Source organism: Dipodomys ordii, unplaced genomic scaffold, assembly GCF_000151885.1.
Source record: "Dipodomys ordii isolate 6190 unplaced genomic scaffold, Dord_2.0 Scaffold120, whole genome shotgun sequence".
NCBI lineage: Eukaryota > Metazoa > Chordata > Mammalia > Rodentia > Heteromyidae > Dipodomys > Dipodomys ordii.
This window is the reverse complement of record NW_012267336.1, coordinates 1,251,760-1,274,026: the sequence shown is the minus strand read 5'-3', so window position 1 is coordinate 1,274,026 and position 22,267 is coordinate 1,251,760. Positions and strand designations below refer to the sequence as shown.

General features: G+C 38.8%; 1 protein-coding gene across 2 annotated transcripts in view; it reads right to left on the bottom strand.

Annotated features, from left to right (window-relative positions):
* Positions 1-22,267, bottom strand: part of Btbd9 (BTB (POZ) domain containing 9) — a 334,637-nt gene that overhangs the window by 113,805 nt on the left and 198,565 nt on the right. For both annotated transcript variants that reach the window (XM_013029650.1, XM_013029651.1), the window contains exon 7: positions 7,440-7,549. In XM_013029650.1, the coding sequence (XP_012885104.1) occupies positions 7,440-7,549 (110 nt within the window). The remainder of the gene's footprint in view (positions 1-7,439; positions 7,550-22,267) is intronic.

The following is a 22,267-nucleotide window of genomic DNA, read 5'->3' as shown; positions in this document are numbered from 1 at the left end:
GAAGTGGTGCTGTGGCTCAAGTGGTAGAGCTCTAGCCTTGAGCTGAAGAGCTGAGGGACAGCGCCCAGGCCCAGAGTTCAGGCCCCATGACCGGAGCCAAAAAAAAAAAAAAAAGGCAAAATACTGGTCAGCTGAGGGTGTAGCTTAAGTGGTGGAGCAATTCCCTAGCAAGGCTGAAGCCTTGAATTTAACCCTATATAACCAAAAACAATAAAGGAACTGATCTTCCTAGCCTCATGCTGGTAGACATACAGGTAATACTAAGGCTGATAATAGGATTGGTTATCTTCCTATGTTTGGAACAAGTCATGATCCTGAATATTGCTGAGCACTGCAGCTCATGCCTATAATCCTACCTACTCAGTAGGATGAGATGCAGAGGACTGTTGTTCTAAGCCAGCCTGGTACAAAAGTCCATGAGATTCCATTTCCAAAATAGCTAGAAAAAAGCAGTGACTCAAGTGATAGAGTGGCAGTAAGCCAGAAAGTTGAGCAAGGACAAGGCCCTGAGTTCAAACCCCAGTATTAGATACTAGATACTGAGCCTGCCTCAATGCTTTAGTTCCTATCTCTTATGCACAGCAAAGGAGCCAAGAACCAAGATGGAGAGGGACTTATGGATATTTCCCAGAAGATTCAGGAGACCTAAACAGGGAAAACCAGATCCCTGTAATGCAAGTACCATACTGTAATACCAGCTGAAGTTAACTGCTCCCCCAGGTTTACTAAAAGCGCATTCTCTATTCATCTAGGGGACTCATAAGAAGAGAAAGGCTATTTAAAGAAGGGGAAAAAAAGAAGTGGAAATGGTGCTTAAACATATGAAAAGATGCTCAATTTCTCTCATGAGAATGCAGTTAAAACTGCAATGAGATATCATTTCTTACCTATTCAACTTGCAAAAACCCAGAAGTTTGTCAATATATGCTCTATTGGCAAGGCTGTGGGGAAATGGCCTTAACCATACAATGCCAGTACAAATTTTAAAATGGTATCAACCTCTATAAAGACATATTTGGCAATAGTGAGCAAAATTCTATGTGCATTCACCATTTGATCATGCAATAACTCTTTTAGGAATCTATCCTAAAGATACACTGGCAAAATGAGAAAAACACCTAAATGGCTCATCATAGGGAGCTGGTTGGATAAACAATGGCATACCTAACACTGAGTACCACATAGCTAGACAAAGGAAACAAGTACAGAGGAAAGTTTGTATAGAATATAGTATGTTGTCAATTATTTTAAAAGGCAAGAGGTATAAAATATAAATATTACATATCAATATAAATAGATCAGGTATATATATTTATTAAAATATTTAATATAAATTTTAAACAAAATGTTAAACTTCAGATATTTATATCTGAATATACTAAATATTGATATATTTACATGTATGGATATATTCTGAAATAGAAGGCTAGCCAAATACACTAGCAAGAAAAAAATACATTACACACACAGGAAGAGGGGACAAAAACAGAACCTTGGTTTTTCTTTTATAGGTTTGACTTTGAAACCATGTATTTCATATAGCTACATTTCAAAGAAAATCCCTTCATACTGAGAAGAAAATGAACCATATGAACCTAACGATATACTAATATGGTGAGTTCTAGTGAATTTCAAGTGATTTTAAAGCAGCCATTTTACTAAACACTTCCAGTGGACTATATGATCTAGGGACAAAAAAAATTATAAAAGCTTTAAATTATTTTGAGTGACCATATGGTTCATGATATTGTTGGCATGGTTGCTCTACGACTATCTTGTACAAATGGGACTAAAGCAAATAAATTATTGTGCTATAATACTGTAACCAAGATTTTATGGAAAAAAGTAGATAGAAGAGAGATCAAAAGGTTAACTAAAGCCCCCATAGAGCTGAATCTGAAGCAGAAGTGTCAGGACATACAATAGATAGATAGATAGATAGATAGATAGATAGATAGATAGATAGATAGATAGATAGATAGATAGATAGATAGGTAGATAGGTAGATAGATAGATGTAAAAATATCTATTATATGTCATATATATAAATATGTAATTTTTTTTAATTTTGTCAGTCATAGGGGCTGAACTCGGCCTGGGTGCTGTCCCTCAGCTTTTCAGCTCAAGGTTAACGCCCTACCACTTCAGCCACAGTGCCACCTCCAGTTTTTTTCTGCTTAATGTGGTGCAGAGGAATTGAACCCAGGGCATCATGCATACAAGGCAAGCACTCTACCACTGAGCCAACTTCCCTGCACCTCATTATTATATTTTTGCTGATAAGTCTATCACATATAAATGAATAAACATTATGTGCATATATATCATACTTCTGCCTATTGAAATACCCAGGAACAGTGACAAACACAGTAGCAAGGACCACCTCTCATTCTTTCACTAAGCTTTCTAAATATCATCTCCTACTACACAGAAACAAGATTGTTTAAAGAAATCTCTAATTAGGACTGGAAGTATGATTAAAGTGGTAGAGTGCCTGCTTAGCTACTATGATGCCCTGAGTACAAATCCCAGCACTTCCAAAAAATAAAAATAAATGGGTAATTCCACATCAAGGCAAGAAATGTGCAATATGAACCTGGTGTATCATGTTAAGACAGAAATCAAAGAGCTGCCCATGTTCTGAAGTTACATCAAAAGAGCTCAAGGACCAATTTGAAGAGGCTAAAGATGAGACATTTTGAAGAAGAAAAGCGGTAATTGCAAATGACTAAAAGATACTAAATGTGTTTAATGCCATAAATTCAAAATAATGTGTATCCAGTTCCCCTTAAGAAGCCCACAAACAAGCCTCTTTGGTAATCTTTGAAGGATGCTAGGGAACCACTTCTGCATTTGCAAAGGGCAAATAAAAAGAATTTAACAATTATCCTACCTTTTCTGGGCAAAATGAATCTTAGGATCACTAGAATCTGTAGTGGAATGTTTGACTATACTTTAGGAATATAGTTTTAGCTATTCTTTATAGTTAGTAAGTAAAAAAGGCAAGAATGATAGAATTGGAATATAAACATTTTGTGATCCCAAATTACGAAAAAATGAATCTAGGAAATAATCAATGGACAGAAACATTCAAGGACAACTACATAGCTTTTTTGTGCTTACTGGTGGACACATATAACACTGCTTATGGAGACATAGTACTAAATAATTACTTGAATCCGATTTAGCATCTAACTATCAAGTCAAAGACATAGGTGACCATGACAAACATTACCATTAGCACTCAGACTCAAATCCAGGCTTTCAAAAATTCTACTGTATATAAATCTAGTTTGTTCAAACTCAATAAACTGGAGAAAGTTAAAGAAACCTATACATCTAAAGAGATTTAGGAGTAATAACTATTGGCAAATGGAACTTATCTGAATTTGATTGTGCTGAGGACCACACGTAGGTCCTTGCACTGGTACAAGACACACAGTCTCAGCCCTGCTTTTTTCCCCCCTGAATTAACCTATCAACACAAACATTCTTCCTCCAGAATTTGAAACAATGGGGGAAAGTTAAATAATAATTAGCAATGTTTCTTATTTTCTTCTTTCTTTTCTTTTTCTTATTTTTTATATTTATTTTTATTTATTTTTAATTTTTTTATTTTTTGGTGCTGGTCCTAAGGATTGAACTCGGGGCCTGGGCATCATCCCTGAGATTTTTTTGCTTAAGGCTAGTGTTCTACCATTTGAGCCATAGTCCTACTTCTGTCTTTCTGCTAGTTAACAGGGGATAAGAGTCTCCTGGACTTTCTAGCCCAGGCTGGCTTTCAATCACAATCCTCAGATCTCAGCCTCTTGAGTAGCTAGGATTACAGGTGTGAGCTATCTGTGCAGGATCTAACAATAACTCTTAAAAGAATTACTATTTAATTACAATTGGGCCAGGGGAAACTATGATTATGGCTACAAAAAGGATGTCTTAATTTTAGAGATATATAATGAAATATGAACAGATAAAACAATAAAACATTTGTGACTGACTCCAAAATATTATCATGAGGAGGAAGTAGGACACAGAAAGATAAACCATGTTGACTGTGAGGTACAGTTCTTGAAGAAGGCTGATAGGGATATTCTCTGTATGAATAGTAAGACATTAAAGGATGTGAATGTAAACACAAGATTCAACAAAAAAGGGAAATATGGCAATCCTCATGAAAAAGTACAACTTGGCAAGTGCAGCATGTATCACAAACTGTATTGCCAAGGCTAACAAATACATTGCTTTGGAGGTTAAAAGCTTACAACATCGTAGTGTCTTCTGTTCTAACTATAGCCTCCATGCCTCCTTTGCAAGACAGATTAGGGGGCTTCTACATGTGCCTTAAACACAATGCATCTCAGCCAGATCCAGAAGGGGCCCCCAAGTGGAAACATAGCTGGAACTCATTCCCAAGGATATATGAACCTGGAGGACTTCAAAGCTTCCACAAATCTGTGCAAATAAAGAAGTATGTAGAGTGACATACTGTTATCAAATGGGGTGGGAGGAGGGTGGTACATGCATGTTATCCCAGCACTCAGGAGACAGAGACAGGAAGCTTGTGTGTTTGAAGCCAAGCTAGGATACATAATAAAGCCCTGTGGTAGGAAAAGAACACCAAAATCTCATATAGCTCATGCAGCATTACGTCCTTGAAGCCGTAACACTAATCTCTGATCTTAAAAATACAGATACCCTAAAAGTCATTTTCAAGGCCTACAGGACAATAATTAGAGGAAGAAGTTCCAAAGCTAGAAACAGAAAGAAATTAAGATTACCAGTTATTCATGACATTATTGTCCTTTTACTTTTCAGGGGAGAGTGAATATTTCATAGACTGTAGAAGGAGTAATAAGGGGAATCTACAGAGTAAAGTAATCCCTGAGCTGGGTGCTCAGAGGCATGTTCAGTCCTAGCTATCTAAAGAACTGAGGCTAGTCAGGTGCTGGTGGCTCATGCCTGTTATCCTAGCTACTCAGGAGGCTGAGATCTGAGGATTGCAGTTCAAAGCCAGCCCAGGCAGGAAAGTCCGTGAAACTCTTATCTCCAATAAACCACCAGAAAACCGGAAGTGGTACTGTAGCTCAAGTGGTAGAGCGCTGGCCTTGAGCTGAAGAGCTGAGGGACAGCGCTCAGGCCCAGAGTTCAAGCCCCATGACCAACCCAAAAAAACAAAAACAAAAAACTGAGGCTAAGGATTATTGCCCAGGTTAGCCTGAGCAACTCAGTGAGGTTTCATCTCTAAATAAATAAATAAACAAATCTTCTGATAAATCCTGACATACCTGAGTCCCCACTAGCAGACTATTCGTTTCTGAGAGGCCTGTGTATGAGATAAGCAACAAGGAAAGCTGGCCACTACATTTCAAACACCTCTGCAACCTAAACAAAGCTGCAATGTCAGACAGAGGATAATGTGATCCCCTGCATCTGTCACATTCACACCACCTCTCTCTCTGCCCCACACAGCAGCTCTAAGCTGTGAAGATGGTCCCAAGAAGGACCCAAGGGGTTCCCACTGCAGGCCATCTGTTGGCAAAGGTGCTTGGAGAGCTACCTACCTGCACCACTGTTCCCATTCGGTTGAGGGACCATGACAGGTAGATGATTACAGTGTTCTTTGTAGTCATAGAAAAGAGCTCAGAGAAAAGTACCTGGCTAGACAACAAGAATACTTCTTGCATATCTACACTCTTCTTTCCTCACCTGACATTCCTGAGACTATTAGGGTTTCTGATAATGCTGACTGGTTCAGCTTGGACAGAACATGCAGCCAACAGCCACCTCCTTCACTACAGTCCATACTGAGTTTTGTTCTTGTAATGGCCTCTCTGCAAGACAGGCCTGTTTTTTGGTTTGTGCAGTGTCCACAAACCTGTTTTTCCTCAATAAGAAGGGAGACTAATAAGTAGATGGCACCTTCAATATCACATGTTCAAAAATGCTGCCCATGGAGTTGAGATGATGCTATGTATCTTGGGATTAAAAAGACCTTGGTTCTTCAGACTCTCAGCAAGGCCTCTCCTGGCTGCATGATCACACATAGGCAAGCCCCAGGTTACAGAAGCACCAGGGCAGTGGGAGAAGAACTCTGGCCTACAGGCCTATTTCCACACGCCTTTAAACAGCCTTTCAAAGGTGGTGGATGACACCACATAGTGCTTCAAACATGTTTTCAAATTACTTAAAAGTAACAAAAATTAACATTGAGGTCTAATTTTTAAAATTACATCCATAACAAAGTTAAAACCAAAACAATTACTTTAGCTGAGTTCTAAAAGCTCTTTATGCAGTAGAATTTCCACTCTTACAACTATATTAATATTACTCTCCAAAATTTCCATAAGAATAGGATTATAGCAACAGGTGTTAGGAAAATATAGGCAATGTCTGTTCAAAGATGGAATTTTTAGTTTACATTTAGAGCCAAAATTCCCATTTTTCCCATTCTATCACTACCAGTTTTTAATGACATGTATCAATGTGGATGTGTGTTCCCTACACGGACAGGGCTTGAGAAAAACATAAAAAGTTCTTTCTCAAAGGCACAGAATTTTATATGGCGTTCTGCAAGCAGGGGCATCTGGACATAGAGAGCTACTTCTCAAAGGAAGCAGAAGTAGAAGCACAGATGCAAGGACCTCACTAGCCCACCTGTGATCTTTGCTGAAGTAGGGTAAAAACCTGTGGGCAAAGGGAAGAAAGAAGAGGAATATAGGGAATAAGGAGTCTGAAGGGAAAGAGCACTCATGCTATTTCAAACATCAAGACCTGGGATGAGGCGCACACAATGCCCATTAAGCATTACCTAAAATAAAACCAAAACCAAATACCACGAAAAACAAACAACTGATCCAAAATTAAGAATACTCTTCCCAAAGATCAGTCAGGGAGAATTTCTTACCCAGCAACTTGATTTCTGCAGCAGCAGCCCAGCTATTCTGGTTTTATTTAAATTATAGGCAGGCATTTTTCTTGTGGTGAAGTTGACTAAGCATGGAAATATGGACTGACTTGTCCATGAAATCAGCTGAGCATACCATTCATATCAAATCAAAAGCCAACATGCCCTCATAGCCCTACAAAGTGTAAGCATCCAATTCATATCATAAGGAGCCTTACCAATCTCACCTACTATTAAATCCAGAAAAGCCCTTGGTGTTAGAGTTTTTGCTTGATTATCAAGAGCAAATCCTACACTGCAAATCTGGATGAATTACTAAAATATTTCAATTTTAATTACTAATATAATATTTACACTCTTTTAAGTTTACTGCAATTATTTTTATTGCTTCTAAGAATGTAACATATCTCTGTCATTCAGCCATAAGACATTCAAATTACCCAGTCCTTAGAACAGATTAAGATGAATTAATGTAATAACAAGTATCTGAAGACAAAATATCTAAATCCATATACAAAAATGTAATTTTAACACTTACCTATCAGCCCCTTCTCCAGAGTAAAGGTCTTGTTTGTAAACATGCATTCAAAAGCCACGATGTGAAAGATCTTGTTCACTGTGTTATGAGTCCCAACTATTCGAATATACCTGAAGGTATAAAGAAAACTTATTGAAAATGAGCTCCACCAACCAATCAAAAAATAACAGGATAAGGTATACCATTTAAACACATAGTAACCAGGAGAGCTGGGTCCAACTAAACCTAGAAGAAAAGAGCAAACACAGGGAGATGTCACGTCCCAGATAATGAAGTAAACTTGGATGTACCTAGAAAATCACATTGAATGTCAGTCCATGTATATGCCCACAAAACACTTGTACTAGAGAATAACTAATGGCTGCATATGGGTATATCTCTGCACATATGCACAAACAGAGGCAAAATCAAATGCATCCCAGCTGAAGGGAAGATTTTATCCATTGGAGACAAAAGCATGAAATCACTATTGCTTCCCTGTTCAAAAGGGAAAATGCATATCCTTCACTGAAAACCTCAGTGTCTTTTAAGGACTGCTTCTAGGTTCCATTAGAAAGTTAACCCTACATACTTACGCCAGTCCCTTTACCCCCAAATGACCGTGGGGAACTCTGCTCCTAAACTGAGGAAGTGATCTGCAGAGGGCCCAGCCTGCTCTGCAGCCTCCCTCCAGGCCCTACAGATCTGGCCTCTGCACACAGTGCAGTTTTGTCCAGTAGGTCTTGGCCTGTTCACCCTGCCCATCTCCCTGGAGACATCAACACCAACAAACAAGCATTACTGTGGAGTGACTTGCTCCCTTCGCTCTCCAACAGAACTGACAGTTCACAGGTTAATGATAAGACAAACTCACTCTTCTGAGAGCCTCACAATTCCACAGGGAATGTACCACACACTGTCTTATTGGAATTCAAAGGAAGAACCAAGAAAAATAACTAGATTAGCTGATAATGCTCTTCCAAATTATAAACTATATACTCAGGATAGGGCATATTAAATGAACAGATTTCAATTAGGATTTGACAGACTAGGCAAGGTTTTGGTAATATCCTCCCTCTGTGGGTAAAAGAACCTTCCGTTTAGATGATATAATTTTACTTTTGAGTTAATCACTGCTCACTAATTCAGTAATTTCTTATATTTCTCATCATTCTCAGTTAACTGTATTAGGTAAAAACCAATTTTAAAAATTCCCATTAAGGAGACCATATTTAGGGATTTGGTATCAAGAGCTGTTTTCCCTCCTGTTTCTTCAAGGCTGTATCTCATGGTGTTCCCTATGTACCTCATTAGGCCATCTGCTCCTTGACATGAGCTGATCACTCATCTTCATAACCAATATTAATGTGATCTCTTGGCTGTCAGTGTGCTCATCCTTACTGCAGGGAGACACCACTCTTCCTGAGCTGAGAATCAAGCAACTGTCCCTCTTACCAGAGCCTGTGGGGTAAGTAAAAGGCTGGGCCTGATCTCATCAACCTTAAGGGCAAACAAGGGGCTGGTTCCACTGGACTCAGCTAGGTGGAGTCATTTAAAGAAGTTCTTAATGGTCAGAGTGGTTTGGATTGTCTTGTTTGTTGTTGTTGTTGTTGTTTTACTGATGGCAGTAGCAAGCTCCTTGGTGCTTTCTGGAAGGGAAGGGGTGCATTCAATTTGGCACCTCGGCCTAAATCTAATTTTGTCCATTTCCTTAAACCCACAGTAACTTAACCAGGGTAGCATTTTCAACCGCACAGAGCCATGACAGCCTGAGTGCTGTTGTCTGCAACCTTGGAGGGAACACGATTGGTGGAATTTGATCAGATCATTTTCCTATTCCCTAGGTCAAGTCTCTACCAACAGAAAGACAGTTCTCCCAGTGTGCACAAAGAGTCAGGAAGTGACTAATGGGGCCTTTCCCCTGGGTGATTCTTAAGATTAAATATAGTCTAGACAGACCAAAGGGGATACTGGGAAGTTCCCTCCTTCCTTGTCTTTCTTTTCAAAACATTATAAGGAATCAAGTTTTCTAAGTTTAGATAATAGTCCTTTCTCAAATTTTACCCTAGTGTAAGTGTGAAAAAAAATTTAAAAAAGCAACGTTCCCCTCCCCGTGTCCCTGGTTATAAGCAATTGAAAATAAAAAAAGATGCACTGGAATACATTTTACAGCCTTAATGATAGTGTTTGTGAGAATAAACAAAATAATATATATGGTTGGAAAAGCACTGAGAAATGTCTCCAGATAAAAATTTCTCTCTCTATATATGAAGATAATGTTATCTCCACTGCATAATGCTGAGGTCAAATTAGCAGTTCACCACTGTATATCACACTTCTTGATTAGCCTACTATATGTAACATTCATAACCACTTTAATTATTCTATTTCTATAATACTTTCCAAGTCTCTTTAAAATTATAGCATAACTTACAAAACTGGAGTACATTCCTTACTGAATGCACATTTAAAATGGTAGCATCAAAAGAAAGAAGGCGGCTCCCTCTTCTCAAGCAGTTCCTCCTATACTAAAACTCCAGAATAGAATGGCTTATTGTTTCAATTAATGAATAACTTCATTGACTGGTGGTGGTAGCTGAGAAATTAAGACCTGGTAAAAATTATGTTAAGTGAAGTAACTCAGACCCTGAGAGACAAAGTTGCATGTCTTTCCTCATATGGAAGTTAGAATTAGCTTATAAACATATGAGTAAAGGGCTGGGAAGATGGCTCAGTGGTAGTGTGCTTGCCTCACATGCATGAGGCCCTGGGTTCAATTCCTCAGCACCACATATGCAGAAAAAGGTGGAAGTGATGCTGTGGCTCAAGTGGTAGAGCACTAGCCTTGAGCTGAAGAGTTGAGGGACAGTGCCCAGGCCCAGAGTTCAGGCCCCATGACTGGCAAAAAAAAAAAAAAAATGAGTAAATACGTTGGGTGTTAAGCAAGTACAGACAAATATATTAGCTGAAATATGGTCGACTCAAGGGAGAACTCAAATAATGTCATTACTTAGAAAGGCAAAGTCAAAGTTCAAAAATAAGCACCAGGAAATGCATACTTGAAAGGGGTGGGAAGGGGGTAGAACAATGAAGAAAAGAAGTGGGGAGAATGCAGTCAAGAATTCAAGGTATATCCTATAAAAATAAGCAAAGTGAAGGAAAGGATGGGTTGGGTGGGAGGAGTGAGAATGTTGAAAGGGTGACATTGATCAAGATGCACTGTCTTCATAAACTGCTTTGTTACATGGCAACTCCTTTGAACAGCTACTTAAAGATAATAAAATTAAAAGAAAAATAGTTCAGAGACCCTGGAGAGCTTAGGAGTAACAATTAGTTGGGGGTGAAGAGGTGTACCACTCTAGACTTGGACAAGATTCCTCAACAGGACTCACAATAAAGCATCCCAAAAGCAGAAAAGAAGTTATAACCTGAGTTACTAAAACAAAACAAAAAACCCGGGGATAAGGATGAAATAGAATTTTCTTTTTTACTTCCTTTGAAAAAATAAGCCAATTTTCATCTTAACTCCTGAACAGGTGAAGTAGATGCGGTTGTTTCTTTAGATTCCAAACAGGTGAAGTTCAACAATGACTTTCCTTTTCAGCACTCTTTCCAGTAGAGTCACTCTCTGATTTAACCTGGTAATAAGGGCAGTGGCAGCTAGTGACTTCATCAGTGATTAGAGAAGACCACAGTTGAAAACTATAACCGCTATCCTTTGTGTTCTCTGAGGTCCTCAACAGCGGCTCAGACAGTTGGAAGATAATTAAAACTTAAATGATGCTGCAGAAGGCAGATAGGCAACAGATTGGCTGGTTCTGAGGAGGGTGGATGGTGTCCGCATGAGCCCCAGTATAAAAGGCAGTTTCCAACATTCTTGCTTCACTGTGTTAGCTGTCTTCAAGTGGCTGACAGAATCTGGATCCTGAGCACAGCTCAGAACAAGATGTTTCAATAACGAAGCTTCTCAAAACTGTGAGACTCAGAGTGAAAGGGATTCTGTCTCTATTAATGCCTAAAGCCTCCCAGGATAGATAGCCTGCTAAAACTGGAAAGCATGGAAGGGTTTGGAACAGAATGGCTTTGGAGTCCAATAGGACAGGTTTGTGGTCTAGTGCTCCCTGTTATTAGGTGTGTCACAAAGGGGAAAATATATTATTTTAAAACCTCTTTGAACCTTATTTCTCTCCTCTATGAAGGGTCAGTAACACAAAATTCACATAGTATTTAAATGAGTTAAGTATTTTAAAAAATACCTACTTTGCCTGACAGAGAAGCATACCTTTAGATAGCAATTCCAAGAAGAGATTGCTGGATGGTGACATTCTGGGGTTGGACTGAGAAAGCCAGGTGTCTGGGAGAGCATTCCTGTTTGCTGTAGTGGTATGTTCACTAGGGGGTAGGCCAAGGAGCAGGCTTCACCAACACAGGCAGCATCCTGTTCTCCCTCTTAGGGAGCCACAGGATGGGCACTATACGCCACAAGGAGCAGGTGATGTTTAGAATGTAGATTTCCTGGCTCAGTGGTTATTATCAGCTTTGACTCCTTAGTCTTTAAGGAAGCAAAGAAAGAATCTTTTGCCCATATATGGAATTACAGTTTAGGTTCTTCCCTCTTCCTACATTCCTCCTCCCTCCTCTTCCTCCTGGCTTCCTTCTTTGGCAGAGAGGGCAAAATTTAAGGAGACTGGTCAAGACCATGTGATCTACTTATCCATCCTCACTGAAGGGCTTACTACTATTTTTTCTCAAATCCTGGGAGTTTAGAATTCTTACTTACTGAAAAAAAAAAAAACCTATTTCCTTACAGAGACATCACAGTACTGTGCCCTAGGAATACTTTGCTTTGGAGATTTCCCCATAATCCCTACTTACTCTGGAAAGGTACAAATTCCTTTATTTTACTTTTCCATCATTTCATCTCAGGACATTACCAGAAACAATTTCTAGCCATATATCTTTATTTAACATATTACAGAAAACTAGCAAAATGAACATTCCTGCATTAACTCCCCAGAATTCTGTAGTCTTTGGTTCTCGTAGACCACAAGCCACTGTGGTTAGAGCTAATCCTTAACCTTTGCCTCAGTCATGTACTATTCTCTGTTCAGTATGTTCTACTCTGAGATAAAATTGAATTTGGTAAGAAATATTTAAATACGTTATCAAGGGATCAAGTAAAGCCAAACCCCATCAGAATTCTAATCTTAGATAAATGAAGTTTTATTCTCAAAGTGAACTTTTATATTCTTGGGTTAAACAAAGAATAATGAAAACCAGAGCTAGCCAAAGACTGGTGCATACAACAGGATCCTTAACATCTGGCACAGAGAACTGGAAGGCCATGGAAAAACTGTTACCTGCTGTGGTCAGAGAGACCATGTAGCAAGAACCTGAACCACAGCATTTACTAGAGCTTTAGGACACCTGGGGTTTGAATTTGCCATTTCCAGGACTACTACTTGACCTTTCCTGTCTTTCCACTGAGAATGTACAGAAACAATTCTTTTAGCTATAAGCAGGTAAATTCTGCAGGTCCCCATACTTTAATATTTTCTTCTGGTTCTGGGTATAATGTTAGTGCTCTTGTAATCAAACCACAGACTAGAAGAGAAGTGACTTCAGGTCTTGTTGCTAAGGCAGCAACTGGAAAACAGTTTGCTGCCAGAATAACAAAAAGCTTCTAGAAAAAGCATGTTGCAACAGGAAAGATTTGTTACTCTTACAAAACCTTCCCTCTGGCTGATCTGTGGAGCTATAGATTCTCCTCTACTGACTTCAGCAAAGGGCCCTGGCAGCATTTGCTTATTTTGGGAGAGCAAGAATTATGGAAAGGTTAAACACGGTGTGCAGGTAGCCTAAGCAGAGGCTACTGTCTGTGAGAATAGCCGGGACCATGCTGTCTGGCCATTGGCCCTGGAAAGGAAGCAATCATGTTGGGTACCTGCACTATTCAACCTGAAGGGCAAACAAAACAAGAAGTCATTTTGTTTTCCAGAGAAAATTGATGCTATATAGAACCTGGTGTAAAGAGGGCATGCGATGGGTAAAACTAATTACTAATACATCAAAATTCAGTGCTTTCCAAAACAGAAAGCCATTCTAACACTAGTGGTAAGTATTTGTTGGTTTTATGGAGGGGGGGGGGAGGGATGAATCTGGAACATAATTTTGTCCTGTCTTCCTCTAAATTTTCAGAGCCTAACATATGCTATTATGTGCTTCCAACTTATTTAACAGAGTTTGGAATTAGTATCACAAAAATAACATAATAGTATTTGCACAAATCATATGAAAATGCCAGTGAGTAGCCCTCCTAGGTATCCTGGGTAAATGTGCTATTAAATCAAGATTCAATAAACACCAAGTAGATACAAGAAATCATGCCAACTCCTGTGAGGAATGGGTCAGAAAGACAGGCAAAAAGCCTAAATTCAGAAATGTTTATAGTGGATTAGAAACTCATTATAACCAGGAAAAAGAACAAAAAGTCTGAGACAGACCTGAGCCAGTCAAAGAGCACCATAATGCATTCAGTATGGAATCTAGGTAAGTTCCTTACTTCTCTCAGCCCCACCTTGGCCTCAGTGGCAGAGAGGACAGAAGAGTTTATCACCATTCTCACAGGATGCTTAATCTTGAAACACCAATTTAGCAACATGAACTTCAGAATTATTCCCTAGGAACCTCCTGCTTTTACCTCAAAGACTAAAACAAAACAAAACAAGGCTAAGGAATAAGTAATTTCCTTCTTTCCTCTACCCCAACAATCAGTATCTCATCCCATAAAAATTAACTGAATATTTACTATGTGTCAGCTGCTGGCTTTGGGTCTATGATATAGGGCTGACATACAAATAAAATCTCTCCCCCATGGAAAGTACATCTGAAGTCAGGAAGCAGCAGATTAAGAACTGAAATAATTGTCCATTGTAAACAAATTTGCTGAACTGGAAGGATAAACAGTTACCTGGGAGAAAAATTTAAAACTGGTCAAATGGGAAGGCACAACTAGCTCTGTCTTATGAACATGTCTACAACACAAATCAGCTTGAGGTACAGATATGTACACTTTTTATAGATATTTAGCTGGACAAAACAAAAAATCCAATGATGTAGTCTTTCTAGGAAGAGGAACAGGAAAAAAGTGGAAGAGAGGAAAAGAGTAACAGAATTTTATGGGAAGAAACACTATCTCAGTTCAGTTTTCTTTCCATCTTATTTTCAGGATGTGGTTTTTCAAGGGATATATAAAGATAAATGGAGATGAATAAATAAATATATATATATATATATATAAAATGAAAATAGAATAAGGGAAAGAGGCAAGGAGGGGAAGGAAGGAGAAAGAGCAATGGGGTGAGGGGATCAAGGAAGTGAGGGAGAAGGAGAGAGAATATGAACAACCCAATTCCTTCTTCTGTGCTAATGTGAATAAATTCCTATGAGGGAATAATGTTAACCAATTTTATTACTCAATAAAACATTTGAAGCCAACACAAAGTATATTTTAAGAAATAGAACTAAATTACGGAAAGTTCAACATTTGCATTTTTTTATTAACTTCTCTCCTAGCCCAAGATGCCAGGGGTGGGGAAAGGAATTTCACTAGCTTTATCTTTAAAATGGCTGCATTATCTCTTTCCATTCATCCAACAGACTGTGTATTTTCACAAATGTAGACAAATGAGCCTAATGGACCTGTGCACCAGAGAAAAAGCTGAAGAAAATTAAATTTGTTAGTTTCCTTATGAATCTGTAAGAACTCATTCAGCGAATGCTTTGGTATCATGGTGACCAAGGTAACTTTCCCTTTTCTTCAGCCTGAGACTAAAGTGCATGTATATCATGTATAGCAACAAAATTTACAGGACTGGAAATTGCTTTTTGTTCCTTTTAGAATTGGAGAATACACACACACACACACACACACAAATGTACACAGACACTAATGTACACACATATTATCATATACATGGTGACACATATATACACACTGAACCCACTATTTTGTACAGTTAATATATACTAGTAAAAACTTTTTTTTAGAAAGAGAATTTTTCTCTTCAAAAGGAAAATTTAAGAATTTTTCTAAGAATATAAGCATGAGATACTCTGAAAAATAAGATAAGAATCACCCAAGACAGTCTCAAAAGAAGAAGCAAAAAGTGCCAAAACTAAGAAAGCAATAAAGAGAGAACAGGGAGTGAGAGAATCACAGATCTTTGCTCCACACTCCTAAGAAAGCAGCACTGGAAGGAAAATCAAAGCTGCTAGCACGAAGAACATGCATGTGCAGCTTTTGCAGGTGTTATTTCTTCATGGAAAACCCGTATCCAATACATACAACTGGCTGAAACACAGATTTGGATATATTATAAAATAGATACTTTTTCTCAGGGTGTCTCATTCTTATATTCTTAGAATGATTCTTAGATTTTCCTCTTAAAGAAAAAAAATCCCTTTTTAAAAGATTTTGTTTACCAGTGTATATTAATTGAAAATGTCTATTATATAATATATACTAGTATATATATTATAAAATAGAAATTATAGCTACATGTAGTATCACTTATAGTGATATAGATTCATCTTCAGGATATGGATTTCAAAGCTTGATAGAACCTATGGTCTTTGGAGCCTGACTATTCTTTTTAACTATGTAAAGAAAGTTGTGTTCCAGGCACTAGCTCCTCAGAGAATTAACTAGAATATATTTAGGGAAAACAAGCCCAACTTATAAAAGCCCCACATATGCCTCCTACTATCCATAGACTCTTCAATGATCACAGAAAATTTCAGGAACCCTCTTTCTCCCTTTGGGAAATTCCAATACCTCTACCTAAAGGAAGGGGTAGGAATAGGAGAAGGAAAAATGGAGGGACAGAAGGAGGGATGGAAGCAGTGAAAAAGGAAGGGAGAAAGGAAGGAAGAGACATTTATTTAGCATGTAATACAAGCATCAGTATAATTATGTACAAAGCTATTAACAAGAAGCAGAGTACTAAACAGAACAATACTAGACTAAATGAGAAGAATACTTTCCATCAACAGACAGGAAACGCAAACAATAACTGTAGACACACACATATTTTTGTCCTGGAAGCCTAAACTGGTATGGATATGTATAATGTACCATTGCAGGGTTAAAGTTCAAGTGCCTGATTTACCATAGAAGGCTATACTCCAATTTCCAAATAGCATGAAGCATTACTGCACTAATTTCAGCACTACTAGTACTAGAGATTTTGCATCTAAACTCTTTCAATGTGATAGAACATTAACACAAATGAAACAGAAAGAGAGTGGCAAGATGGTCCAAGTGGTATTATTTGGTGGTGTACAGAGTCTGCTGTTTGCAGCAGGAGCTAAGCAGATAGAAAAAGATTCAAACCTGACAGTCTGCCTAATCAACTTAAAGGTCCTTTTACCATATGCTGACTTGGTTTTAGGAGTCCTGTGCACTGCTAAATTTAATTTGAAGCCTGTCCAAAATCCGTATTGCTAGTGGATTAGCAAGCAGGTTGTAAGATGGAGTAATTTGGCAAAAAAATAATAATAATAATTTTTTTCCTCCCCAAAGCTTCTTGAGAGTCAACCATTCATGACCTATCCTATTCTGGCACAGTATTAGTGCTAAGTCAGTGATCAGAAAGAAAATGTCAATCCTTACACTTGTTTCAGAAATTCAAGAACAGAAAACAATGTAATGGATGTAAAGTAAAACATGTACTTTGTTGAAAAACTATTTATTTTAAACAAACAAGAAGATTCTACACTACTAATAAATACTGCTATTACAGAGGCCCTTGGACTTTTCATTAAAACAAAAGAGAGCTGGCTTAACTCTTTTTCTTTCTGTACATTTAAAAATAAAGTTACACATATACATAGTTCTAGAAAGTCAAATCTTCCACACTTCATTTCCTCTCCTCCCAGAGGCAACCATTATTACCTGCTTTAATTTATTATTTTAGGATTTGTCTTACATCTATAATTAATATGCTTTTAATGTTTTTTCTTGATCTTTTGGCTTTAGGCTTTATCGACCAATCTCCTACTACAGAAAGAAGCAGGATTTACCTTTCCCCTCTCTGTATACATCCTTCTCATATCAATTTAGACTACACTGCAACTTGGTTGGACCAACAGGCTGTTTACATAATGATGATTGTCAGCTCAACAGTAAGTTATCTCCTTCATCTGATTCTGTCTCAACTGACCATGCTTAGATGTTTAGACACATGGGTATATCTAGTAATTTCTTCTTTGTGACATCATCTTGATTTCTGAGGTCTTCTAAGCCAGTCCAGCGGCCCTCTAAGTCAATGCAAATTGTCATTCTAGATGTGCCTTCACCTTCTAGCTGTGATGGTCTTCCTGTGCTAAACAGCCTGTACCCTATATTGCATGCCCTTCCTTCTTGGTAAGACTGTGCTCTTGGTGGAATGGCCCTCCAACAGGGGTCTCTGGAGATTACAAATTTAAGACTGAATATATATGTTCAATAGAACTTTGTATGTGATTGGTAATTTGGCTGGATATATAACTTTGAGCTGGAAATACTTTTCCTTTAGAGCTTCAAATGAATTGTTTTATTACCTGCCATACTTCAAGTTTTGTATTGTAAAGATATTATGATACATAATTTAGTTTTTTTTCTTAAAAATATGTCTCGCTATGGAAGCATGTACATTTTCTTCTACATTGCTAATGTTTGGAAATTATTTTCTTCCATTGTACTGGACATTCAGAAGGCACTTAAAAGTTAGAAACCCATATAATTCAGTTTTGGCAAATTTCTTAAATTGCTATTGATTTCTCCCTCTGCATTTTTTGCTAATTTTTTTTCATGAAACTACTAGTTTTAGATATTGAATCTTCTAATCTTGCCCTGCATATTTATACCTTTTCTTTTTTTTGTCATTTTGATTGATTCTTTCAACTTTACCATCTATGTTGTCTATTGAGCGTTCCATTCCTGCTTTACTGTATTAGATTATAATTATACTTCATAATTCTATAATGCTTCTTTTTATGGTATCTTGGTCTTGGTCTGGAACTGCTTATGTACTTTAACCTCTCAAAAGATAGTAATGATACTTTTTAACTTTCTTAAAGTTTTTTCTCCTATATATTTTCTTGTTTATTTTGATCTTTCTGTTTAATATTAGTTTTCTGAATACAACCTGCTACTACCACCTTCACTACCATTCACAAGGGACACCTGCCCTTTTAGTTATTCCCAGTAAAGCAAGGGTTTGAGCAGAGACTCTAGGAGTTCGAGACTTTGGTACTTCCAAGCTGATATGGCCACAAAGATGTAATCACTAAAACTGTCTGGTTCTTGGGACTGTTAATAATACAGGAGATAACAACTTCTCCTCATTTCTAGCTCCTCCTTTAGCCTTAGGGCTACAACTCTCTATTCCTTCTTGTCTTGAAATAACACTGTCACCTTGTTGCTACTCCTCCATCAGCTCCTTGTCCCTTTCCTTCTATCTGGTCTTCAAATGTCTGCCTTTCTATCTTTTGGACAGATTTTTCACTAATAAAATGTGAAAACAAGGATATGTCCAGAAAATCCCATAAATTATCACAATTCTGAAGATTCAAATCACTGAGTAGTTTTGTTACCCACGATCCCTCTCTCTTGCAAAGAAAAGGGGAGATGTGTTAATTTCTACTGAGTAAAAATAAAGTAATTCAGCTCATCCTCACACTGAAACAGCTGCACAGACAGCCCAGGCTGCTCTGTTTATCTTGATAACTATGGAAAAACATCATCTCCTCCCCTTCCCACTCTCCAGCACAATCACCAGCTCCACATGCAGATGGGGTGATTTAGATCCTCTGGGGTAGAAACGGGCCTGTCTGGTGTTCTTCCTGCACATGGCACTACATCCTTCCTTTGCTGCTGTCACTTCAGATAACAGCTGCTGCAGGGGACCTGACAGGTTCAGCTGTGGGTTCCATGGAGGTTCCCTAATGCCCCAGCTCAGACAGCTGCATCTAAGCACAGCCATGGGGAGTGCCAAAGTAGGAGAGTATATGTGCATACATCTTCTCTCATGCCTTAAGCTACCACAGCAGCACAAGCAGCAGGCAAGGGTAGAAGAACTGAGACAAACATCTTGGGCAGGGAAGCAGGACAATGGGACATAGGGAGAGCAAGATGCCAGAGGAATAGGCAGAGAACTTTAAATCAGAGTCCATTCTACTGCATGCTTCAGGAGTCAAGAGGAAACATGCAGGTTTCTTGTTTGTTTTCATGGGTCATCCAATAAGTCAGAGAGGAATAAGGGCAATAAGAAGTCATTTCAACAAACTGTGACCTTTTTGTTAAGCTAAGGAAAGTTCAGTTAAACACATGGGATGGCCATCTATCCAGATGGGATCTGGTTTTAGCATTGACCATCTCGCATCCCAGGAAAGCGGGATGGTTGTTCATCCAGTGCCACCAACATCCATCTCCATTCTAGGACCTACTGTTGCCAGGTTGCATTCATATTCCTCTCAGCAGTTTCCCTTATCTTCCAGGGCCGCTCCTGCCACACAAATGCTTTTCAGCCCATATCATGTACAGTCTAACAGACAAGGGCATTTAAAAGGCCATTCTGTGCTTGACTCTCAGCAGAAAAGAGAGCTATGTCATCTGAGCTCCTGCAGCTTCTTTTCTAGAGTCTCTGTCAGAGCATAAGCTGTCTAGCCTTCAGAGCTGAATTAAAATGATCACAGCAGAAACCAAAATCACGGCTTGTCTTGGTGTCAAAAGAAACAGTGCATCCCTCAATGACTTTAACATGGTGAACTCTGGAAAGAAGGAAGGCCAAGAAAATTCAATTACACAGAGCCTGGCAATTCTGAGTGGATTAACCACCATCTCCACCCTACTTTTCCCTCCTCTGGCCCTTTATTAGGCCACTACATTGCTTATTAGTGGAGAAAAGGAAGAAGGCAGGAGGGGGAAGGTTGAATTAACCAATCTTTCCATTTAAAAGCATGTTTCCTAGGGAAGACCTTCAAACTACTGGCTTAAGAGGCTATTCAGTGGGAGGGGAGAACAGGACATTGGGGCTTTGGCAAAGTCTGTTGGTTTTGCTTATCTGGTCTCTCTTAATTCTCAAACAGAATGAACTACTGAGACTCTACTTTCATTGGAGGGCTAGAAAAATTACAAATATTAAACAAAAAACAAATTAGTAAGTAAGCCATATAACATCCAAGCTTTTAAAAAATTACCTTGGCAAATGCCAGAGATAATTAGTAATGCTGCCAACTTACAAAATACTGAACTGGTTATATAGTATTCTTTAAAATTTTTACAGCCTAAATTTAAGAAATCCCCTAATTCTGATTAAGTATAAAATATCCATTTCATTAAAAATATTAGAAAGAGTAACTCTGTTTTGGCTTATTCACTTAATTCTTTGAAACCACAGCTTCCTCATTTGTAAAGGAAAAAATAATAGTACTTAATTGGGTGAGTGGGGGAACTTACGGGAACACGCACACACTAAAAACTCAGTAAGTGGGAGGTAACATATATACTCAAAGATATTTAATATACTTACATAATTTATTGAGCACTTATTGGAAAACTACTACCTGCTGAGCACTGTTAAAGGTACTATAAGGAAACAAATATTTAGTTCCTAAAAGGCCCACTGTTTTAACAAAAATATTTAATTCACAATACAAATTAGTGAATGCTATACAACTTCAACACTTATAGCATGGAAGCTCATAAAAAGATGGGAAAAGTTTCCCACATGTGACCACTGAGTAGTAAAAGATGAGGGAGAGATGCAATAAAGAGGTGTGTGTGTGGAAGGGAAGTCTAGGCAGAAGGGGAAACCAGGATGGTTGCTCATCCAGAAGCATGTGCAAAGTCTGGGAAGGTGAGACGCTAGGAGGCAGGGGAAGATGGGGAAGACAAGTGGGACTTGAGTCTAGACTACTCTGGAATGAAGCAGGTGGAGTAGAGCTCCTCCCCTCTCCCTGAGCTTGGCTGTGAAGACAAAGACAGGACAGTCAAGAGGGATTCCTTTCATTTACTAGTATGTAGAAGAAATCTGAATAAGTTTAAATGCTGCAGTGACAAGGGTAGGGGCATGAGCAGAGGAGGGAGGGGCTGCCACTTCCTGCCAGTATAAGGGAGATGCAGGTTCTGAATTAAGAGCACTCCACCTAGTTTAATGAGGGTCTCCTTGGGTGCCTTCCATAAATCTGTCAAGTGTTAATACTCTGGATCAATGTTCTTAACTCTGATTCTGTATCAGAGGGGAGCTTTAGAAATAGATAAATGCTATCCTTAGAAGATTGTAATTTGGGCTGGGAAGTTGGCTCCGAGGTAGAGTGCTTGTCTCCCATGCATGAGGCCCTGGGTTCCATTCCTCAGCATCACATAAGCAGAAAAAAGCCAGAAGTGGTACTGGGCTCAAGTGGCAGAGTGCTAGCCTTGAGCTTAAGAGCTGAGGGACAATGCCCAGGCCCAGAGTTCAGACCCCACGACTGGACCTCCTCCACGCCCCCCCCAAAAGATTGTAATTTAGCCTGGCACCAGTGGTTCACACCTGTAATTCTAGCTACTCAGGAGGCTGAGATCTGAGGATCGTGGTTCAAAGCCAGCCCAGGCAGGAAAGGCTGTGAGACTCTTATCTCCAATAAACTACCAGAAAACTGAAGTGGTGCTGTAGCTCAAGTGGTAGAGTGCTCACCTTGAGCTGAAGAGCTCAGGGACAGCACCTAGGTCAAGAGTTCAAGCCCCACGACCAACAAAAAAAGGAAAGGAAGGAAGGAAGGAAGGAAGGAAGGAAGGAAGGAAGGAAGGAAGGAAGGAAGGAAGG